Consider the following 10,011-nt stretch of genomic DNA (forward strand, 5'->3'; position numbering starts at 1 on the left):
TATTTTTTTATGTTCATGAGCACTTATTTATAATATATTCTCTAAAACATTTGTACGGAACCCTGTGAGTTTGTTGAAGGTTTTGCTATAATATTTGGGTGCTGCTCGTTGAGACCTTTCATTTGATACCCCACACGACATATGTGACGTCACAAAGTGTTGACCCCAATTAGACCCGCTGTACTATTTATAGTACACCCAATCGTTTATTCCTTGTAACTTTTAAACCGTACGTCCAATTTTAATGAAATATTAGAGACATTTGTACAAAATTGAATCGTGTACAATATTGTTTAACATTATAAGGACCTGCAACAACTCTATGTACTTTAAAATCGCAATTTAAACAAGAAAAGTAACCTCACAATGTGTTGTACGGAACCCTAATGTTTTTTCAAGTCTGTCATTTTTATATTTAAATTGGGGTTGATGAGACCTTTTAAATGATACCCCACACGATATATGTGACGTCACAAATTCTTGACCCCAATTAGACCCGCTGTACTATTTATAGTTCAGCGACTCATTGGTCGTGCATTTATTCAATAAATCTGTTGTAACATCTAAACAAACTAAGGAATTTGAATGCAATATTCAACAAGGTTGTGTAAAATTAAATTACAAACAATTTTATCTAATATTATACAACCCCCCTACAACAACTCAGTATACTTTAAAATCGCAACTGAATAAGGAAAATTTATTCAGGTGCATTTATTTGGTATAAATTATGTCTTCGGCAAATTTGTTTAAAATTAAATTATCTATAATATTGTTTAACATCATAAAGCCTTACATCAAGTCGGTATACTTTAAAATTGCATTAAAAAGCTACAAACGCGCCAAGGTTAAGTGAAATAATAAACAGTAAATAGAATTGTATACAGGGCGTGCATTTATTTATAATATCCTCTCTAACTCAAAAACCATTTGAGAAATTTAAATGATGTCTTCGGCAAATTTGTTTTAAATTAAATAATCTATAATATTGTCTAACATTATAATGGTCTATATCAACTCGGTATACTTTAAAATCGACATTGAAAATTAAAATATGTCTTCGAAGCGCTGATTTAAAATATATGGCGTAATTGTCAAACCATTCAATTAATATGGATGGTGTTTTTGGAAAACGTATTTAAAATTTAATATGTAATATATAGTATTTTTCTTTCTTTTTAATTATAAATCGTGAATACCAAAAGTATATTTAAAAATTTGCCTAATGTAGTTTACTCGAATTATTTATATAGAGTAAAATAACTCAGCAAAAGCATCATAATTATTATTTATTATTTCGTATCGATTTTAAGTATACCAAATTGCTGTATACCTAATAATAATTTAAGACAGCAAACTTACCGTTTGAACGTTACACAATATAATTAAAACAAATCCACAGTCACTATAAACATATAAAGTTAACTCATATAAAGTTTTTAAACGACACCAATATATAATATAACTATTTATTTTAGTTGTATGCACATAATCACTTGATTAGTAAAATATTTATGTAAATTTACATTGTTATTTGCGAAATAACGTAAAAAGTTCTTGCACTCTATTAGCAAATTTATATTAAACCGCCATTTTTCTAACAATAAGTTTTTATCTTCAGCTTCGATCTTATCATCCATCTCGCTCTAACTCCATATGTGTGAGCGAGCGCGATGTATACGTTATCTATAGCTGGCAATACCAAACTTCAGGATGAACACAAAAGCATAGAATGGTAATACCAGTAACAAATGTCAGTTTAAAATATATGTAATTAAATTCATGAGCCTATTCATGAGTCTCAGTTAAGTTATTAAAAAGTTCGTGTGAGTGAATTAGATGATAATAAAAAAAGGTCTCGACGACCCCAATTCAAATATAAAAACGACAGACTTGAAAAAACATTAGGGTTCCGTACAACACATTGTGGAGTTAATTTTCTAGTTTCAATTGCGATTTTAAAGTATACAGGGTTGCTGTAGGTCTTTTTAATATTAAACAATATTGTACACGATTTAATTTTATACAAATTTCTCTAATATTACATTGAAATCGGACGTACGGTTCAAAAGTTATAAGGAATAAACGATGTACTATAAATAGTGCAGCGGGTCAAATAAGGGTTGAGACTTCGTGACGTCACATATATCGTGTGGGGTATCATTTGAAAGGTCTCGACGACCCAAATTTAAATATAGAAATGACAGACTTGAAAAAACATTAGGGTTTCGTACAACACATTGTGGAGTTAATTTTCTTGTTTCAAATGCGATTTTAAAGTATACTTAGTTGCTGTAGGTCTCTATAATGTTAGACAATATTGTACAAGATTTAATTTTGAACAAATTTCTCTAATATTGCATTAAAATCGGACGTACGGTTTAAAAGTTACAAGGAACAAACGATTGGGTGTACTATAAATAGTACAGCGGGTCAAATAAGGGTTGAGATTTTGTGACGTCACATATGTCGTGTGGGGTATCAAATGAAAGGTCTCAACGAGCTTTATCCTAATATTATAGTAAAACCTTCAACAAACTCACAGGGTACGGTAAAAAAGTTATTTTTAATACAAAATTCGTTAGACTGTTGTAAAACACAATTGATTTTGTACAAGTTTTCCGCAGACATCATTTATATTAATTATAAATAAGTTTTTATGAACATTAAAAAACATTAAATATTTTATACACTGTATTGTCATAACTCATAATAATTATGATAAATTTCAAAAAAATTATATAATTTCTGAAGGCACTTTTATTATTTTGTTATATTAAAATTATTTTAAGAATCGTATTTCAGTATTTCACTATTTTTGTTATATTTTATTGTTTTCCTAGTATTATTTTATTATTCAGAAATTTTATTTATATTATTTATAAATTTTATTTTTATTATTATTTGCTTTTATTTTATAATAAATCCTCATACTACAAATATTATTTAGATGTAAATTCTATCCTTTGCACTCTTATTTATTTAAATTTATGTTATTATTTATCTTTATTGCTAGATGTTAATTATTTAACAGTTGTAACAAATATTGTAATTAAAAAAAAATTATACCATGGATTTGGTGTAAGATGTATTTAGTTTAATCAACATTTGTGTATATACGCGAAACTATAAATTAAATAATTAAAACGCCAATATGTTCATAAACTGTTTTGATGTTTTGAAATTCCCGCGCTTTTTATTCTATATGAAAGTTGAATACAAAGGACAAATATTAAAACAAAAATAGTTGTTTCCAGCCATACTATCTAGGGGTAAAGCATTATTTATTCAATTTGTTATTAATTATTTATTATCTATCTCCATTTAACAATTATTAATTAATTATTCCTTTCTATTTATCGATTTAATTCATTTTCAAACGGTGTAAACTTCGTAACGGTCGGATTTACATTTGGAGAGGGGATACCAATCGTAGAAGAAGAAGAAGAAGCGTCGAACGGCGTCGCGTTCGTTCGTTGTTCATCGTGTTGCTCGAACGAGAACCATTTCCCGGCACTTTCATCTTACTCATCGAGGACGGCAAAAAAACCTTTATAAAGTCGTATTTAATTCAATCGGGGTGCTACGAATCAATTTGGAAACTATCCAGAAAAATCCGGCGTGATAATAAACTATCACAGTGGTCCAGGCTTTGTGTTTGAGGGGCAGTTGAAGTTACTTTTGTTATAAACAAATTAGAAAAGGAAGAAAAATGGCTGATGAACAAAAGGTGAGCGATTGCTTGGTTAATAGTAACATAGTAGCATTAAATATGATATATTTGTAATATCCACGTGCAAGTGTACTTTTTGTATTGTAAAAATGTGCTAAATGTGTGTTTTAAGTACTACAAAGCATTTTGTGGCGTTTTTGCCAACCGGCGCGTGCGTTTGGAAATAGAAGCCGACGGCTTGACTTTACACATTTTAAGCATTTTATACTATTGTAACATATACTCTCCTACAAATGTTAAATTTTAATATCCATTTCACTATAAATCAGTTTTGTACATGTTTTTTACATACAAAATGTGTACTTTACACTTTTGGCGCGTTTGCAAATAGGAGCTGACACAAGCGGCTTGGTTTTACAAACTTTCATTGTATTTTGTTGTAGTTTAAGTTTATATAGCAATATTTGTTGTAGCATTTATGTAAATAGTGTATTTGTACACAAAAACGGTATAAGTTGTGTAGATATTTGTGTTTTTGTTGAAGGGGATATTTGTGAGGTTAGTGTAACTCATAAAGACAGATAAAAGGGCAATATTTCTTTTGGTGTAAAACGTCGAGTCTTATTTGTACACGATATTATAATGTTTATAAGTTTATTTAGAGTAATTTTAGTGCTGGATTAAATTCTATGTCTGAAGAGACTCCACAGTGCTTTGTGTCCCCTTCGACTTGTCTTTTAGCCAAAAGCTTAACTTAACCTGTTGTGTCTTCTACATAATACTTTCAATTCCATGTACTTATAATTTTGCATATTTAGTACAGTTTTGATGATTTAGGAGACATTTTACAATGCTTTTTGTCTTCTTTAACTTAACAGGAAGACCTCACTTAGTCTCTCGTGTCTACATAATACTTCTAATTCCATGTACTTCTAATTTTGCATATTTTAATACTGTTTTGATACAGATATATAAAATGCTCGGGCTGAAGAGATTCCACAGTGTTTTGTGTCCCCTTCGTATTGTCTTTTAGCTAAAGACTTCGCTTAACCTCTCGTGCCTTCTACAATGATACTTTATTCATTGTACTTCTAATTCTGCATGTTTTAGTTCCATCACTGATGGATGAAATGCTCGGGCTGAAGAGATTTCACAGTGCTTTATGCGTTCTTCGACTTGTAGTTGCGTATAGAAGATATAGATATAGAAGCAAATGCTCAACAGGATGACCTCACTTTACATAATACTTTGTTCGTTATCCTTCTAATTTTGCATATTTTAATACAGTTCCATCACTGATGGATGAAATGCTCGGGCTGGAGAGGTTCCACAGAGCTTTTTGTCTTTTTCGACTTAATAAGAAGACTTTACATAATCTCTATTATATTTGTTATACTTCTAATTTTGGATTTTTCAATCTATATGGAAATGGAGATAATACTCTGCTCAAAAGGGCTCTACAGTGATACTTTTAATTTTGCATATTTTAATCGATAGTCGTTTTCAGACAGAGGTAGCCTGTTCGTATGTATGTATATATATTAGGGTGGTCCTTAATATGGACATTTTTGAATTTCTTTGCTTCCAGAGGTTAAAATGTTTAGGTAAATTAAGTTGATGATATTGATAACAATAAAATAATAAAATTTTGAGCTCGTAAACTAATAAATTTAGTGAAAAACTATAAGAAACCACTGGGAGCAAGGAAATTCCTAAACTTCCATATTAGGGATCATATCGATTCTGTTTGTTTCGATATTCATAGAGATTTTCACATATGTATGTGACATTATTTTTGGCCAGTACGTGAAATAAAAAATATAATTATTTTTGTTCGTCATCTTCAGCAAAATTCTATAAATATTTATATAAAATATTAAAGAGAATACAATAAATGTATCATGACAACAATTTTTGTTTTCAAAAAATATATATAAATACCTATTAGAACTTTCCAAATTCTGTTTCTGATTATAAAATAATATAAATTTTATATTAGATTTTAATCAAATCTACTTAAGCATTTTTTTATTGTTTCTATAATTAATTAATTATATTCTATTATTATTAAAATTGAAAAATTAGCTTAGAATTGAATATTATTACAAATATTTATTAAAATTTGATAGCTATCGAATAATAATGCTGAAGAACTTTGTTCATGAACATAGTGTCGAAACTAGTTCAATAAAGAAACTACATTATATTTTTTATTCGATTGGCCAAAAAATGTATTATATATACATACATACATAAAAAAAAATGTCTTTGTTCAACGTTTTGGATCCTGATTTGAACCATCTTCAGTGCATACAAATAATTTAAAGAAAAATACAAATATGATACACCAATTAATATAACAAGTTACATGTCAATAATTTTTTAATAAATATTAAATTAATAAAAATATAAGATAAATGAAAATATTTAAAAAGCTCTTCTCATTGAGACATGTTATTTGTTTGGAATTTGTTTAACAAGTAACAAGTTTTTCTTCAAATTATTCCTATATCGCTAAAAAGTGTAAGTTAGTTACAAATTTTATGTCTATGATGGGAACTTAATGTTTTATGATCCAAACTAAATTTCATGTGTGTATAAGCAAGTTTGTTTGAAATATCAAAATGAAGAGCATCATTGTTTTTAATTAATGTTTATATATAATAGATAGCGTTTATTTATTTAGAACAAATAACAGAATCATTTTTACAAGATCTTTAATTTATAACAATACGACAATAGCTACAGATGAAAATAAACTAGAGTAAAAGAAAGGTTATATCTATACAAAACAACTTTAGAGAAAATACAATACCTTATTTAGTTTTTTAATATATTTTTTATTGAAAAAAAATCCTATTTATTAAATATGTTTGATATTAAATATATCAATTTTTATTTTTTATTTAATTTATTAGTTATTATTCATACTAAAAACTTAACTTACAAAAAGGGCTTTTTATAGTGATTTTCGTTTAGCACGTTTTTTTCATCTAAAAGTGTATTTTTTGGGTTACATGTTTTTTCAGGAACATATCTTATGTATACATTATTCATTGTACCTCTAATTTTGCATATTTTAATCGATTTAGTTACTTTCCAGACAGAAGTAAATTTTCAGCACAAAAAAGAGATCTTTTTCTCTAGAGTTCTATATTTCTAATTTTGCGTAATTTTTCACAATTCCAGTTTACTCAATATTTGTAAATCAAATTCAGTAATGTTCATAAATGTTTATTGTATTATATTTTATTTTATTCTTTGTTTTATTTTATACATTTATGTTTCTATTTTTCATTAACAAATTTATACTATTTTCAGAGCGATGAACACATCAACTTGAAAGTCCTGGGACAAGACAATGGGATTGTTCAATTCAAGATTAAAAAACACACGGCTTTGAGGAAGTTAATGAACGCATACTGTACTAAAGCGGTAAGCATTTAATAAACAATAATTGCAATTCGATAATGAAAACATCCTACAGAATGGATTGAATTTCAAATGGTAATAATAGATATAATTGTCCTGAAGTCATACATTTAAAACAAATTTATTACTTAAAGGTAATAAAAATTATTTTTTAATTGATAAAGCAATTGAGCTGATTGAACAATTGTAAATAATTTTAGGAAACTTCAGTTATTTTTAATTTGAAATTTAATTCATTTTTTAACTTAATGAATGACAACACATACAAGGTCCAAAAGTACATAATAAATTTTTGAAAAATTTATAAAAACTCAATTAATTCTAACATATCACATATGTCATCTTCAATGGAATGTATTTTTTTTTTTAACTCAAGATAATAGTGTTATTGGGAATTGTTATTATTAAGAAGTAATTAGAGACATTCCAATTTACATTCACTGAAGATACGTAACCTAAACATTTGGATTTAATAAATATTATATCATATTTCAACATTGAGATTGGTATAGAATATTTTCATATGTGCACACAGACACACACGCACACATATATTTATATATATATATATATATATATATATATATATTGTATTTATTAATTTTTTTTAAATAGTATTTTATTTTTATAATTTATTCATATTTTAGTTTATTATTTATTCATAATTTATTTTAATTATTTTTGATTTCATATTATAGTTTATTCTTATTATTTATTCATAATTTATCATTTCATTAATTCATATATTAATTTATTAATTTTAATAATTTTTATTTTATATTTTACTTTATCATTACTTATTAAATATTGATTATTAATTCACACATTATTTTATTAATTTATTTATTTTATTTTTTTTCATATTTCATATCTGTTTTTATTAATTATTCATAATTCATTTATTTTATTTATTAATTCATTTATTTCAATAATTTATTAATTTTTCATAATTTGAATCATTATATTTTATTATTTTAATAATATTTATTACATATTTTAGTTTATTATTATGATTAATTCATTATTCATTTTTTAAATTTATTTCAATAATATTTATTTATTACTTTTTTCATTTTTATTTATTACTTTCATTTACAGTTTATGGTTTTATTAATTCATTATTTTTATTTATTGTAATTTGATATTATTTTTTCATATTTTTTCAATTCTTTATAAATCGTATTATTTTATTTATTCATTTTAATAATTAACTTATTTTAGTTTTTATTTTACATTTTATTTTAATTAATTTTCATTCATAATTCATTTTTTATTTTATTCATTTGTTTTGGATAATTTTTATTCATTCGTAATTCCATAATCATAACGTGTCATAACTCCACATTTTCACACACCTTTTTCCATTTTTTTTTTTAAACTTTCAAAAAAAAATTCAAGTTTCATTTTTTTTTCGAATTTTCTTTTTCCAATAAAAATTTCTTACCTATCTTTTTCCAAATTTTTTTTTGTCAATGATTTTTTATATAATTACATTTTCACTCAATTCAATCTTGTTAAAAAAATGTTTTTTTTTCACTCCAAATATTTTTTTCTCAACAAAAATTCTAAATTTTTTTTCCGATTTTTTCCAAACATTCACATTTTTCACTCTTCGATTTTTTGCCAAAATTTGTCCTTTTTTTAAAATATTTTTCAATTTTGTTCAACCAAAAATTTTTTTCGAATATTTTTTTTAAAAAATTTTTTTGTCGTAGATTTTTTATACATCATTTGTACTCAATTCAATCTTGTTAAAAATGTATGTAAATTCCATAATGTTTCGTTCATTTCAAACATGTCACACATTGAAACTATTCCTACATCAATCTTTAATTATTCTTATTTTACAATTTTCTTTCCTCTTCTAGGGTCTCTCGATGCAGGTTGTCCGGTTTCGATTTGATGGTCAGCCCATCAACGAGAGCGACACACCCGCAACCTTAGAAATGGACGAAGGTGACACCATCGAAGTCTACCAGCAACAAACCGGAGGATGCTCGCAATTATAAAAGGAGCCCCCAGATCTCCTGTTGTAACAGCGCAGCGCCCTCACCTAAATTATTTTTAAGGTTTAATATCTAAGCATTCTTATTAATTTTAAATAAAGTATGAATTTTCAATTCTGTTTTGTTTCTGATAAATCAAAAATAAATGAGCCCCAGTAGTAGTAAAAGTGAAAAAATGAAATCAACATTGAATCGATATTTTTCTTTTATACGATTCCTCTGTGGATAGATGGACGGTGTGATGGATTTTGGATTGTTAGCTTAGCACTTTCTTTTTTTTATATATAAATTATTAATGGATATAATGACAAACTAAATATAATTTCAATGTACAAATTTTGTTTTAATGAGGCAAGGGAAACCATGCACTTTTATTTCAATCAATATTAGTTTGAAGCAATGAAATTATGATTACGTGTTGTAAGAAATAAGTACAAGGTCATAAGTTAAAATTTTTTAAAAAATTGCTTTTTTGAGGAAACTTTCAGGTTTTATTGTTAAATATTACATTCTTAATTTTTAGCATCCCGTAGGGTAAGTTATAGTAATCGCAAAAAAATTTCTGAATATTTTGGCATACCTTAGAAAAAATGGATGTATGTGTGCGTGCGTGCGTGTGTGTTTGGATAGAAATTTTTGTCGACGATTTTGCGAACACTGATCAACCGATTTGACCAATTCAAAAAAACATTCTATTCGTATTGATAAGGAGACGTGCTGATTAGTTTTTGGCGAAGGCAGGTCTAGCCGTTACGAATATACGGGGCAAAAAGTGCCAATAACGGTAACTCAGTTTTTAAGAGAACGGGAGCGTCCGATTTGAATAATTCAAAAAACATTTTACTTGTATCAACATGATGAAGAAATGATCAAATTTTCATGAAGGCAGGTCTAGCGGTT

General features: G+C 26.5%; 1 protein-coding gene across 1 annotated transcript; it reads left to right on the top strand.

Annotated features, from left to right (window-relative positions):
• The first annotated feature begins 3,464 nt into the window (after nt 1-3,464).
• On the top strand, nt 3,465-9,357 carry LOC113384927 (small ubiquitin-related modifier 2). The gene is made up of 3 exons (XM_026622706.1): nt 3,465-3,730; nt 6,995-7,108; nt 8,974-9,357. The coding sequence occupies exons 1-3, from the start codon at nt 3,713-3,715 to the stop codon at nt 9,112-9,114; spliced, it is 273 nt and encodes a 90-aa protein (XP_026478491.1). The 5' UTR covers nt 3,465-3,712; the 3' UTR covers nt 9,115-9,357.
• The last annotated feature ends 654 nt before the right edge of the window (nt 9,358-10,011 follow it).

Source organism: Ctenocephalides felis, unplaced genomic scaffold (assembly GCF_003426905.1).
Source record: "Ctenocephalides felis isolate EL2017-DRISC unplaced genomic scaffold, ASM342690v1 CF-g0.4_SCAFFOLD_03571, whole genome shotgun sequence".
NCBI lineage: Eukaryota > Metazoa > Arthropoda > Insecta > Siphonaptera > Pulicidae > Ctenocephalides > Ctenocephalides felis.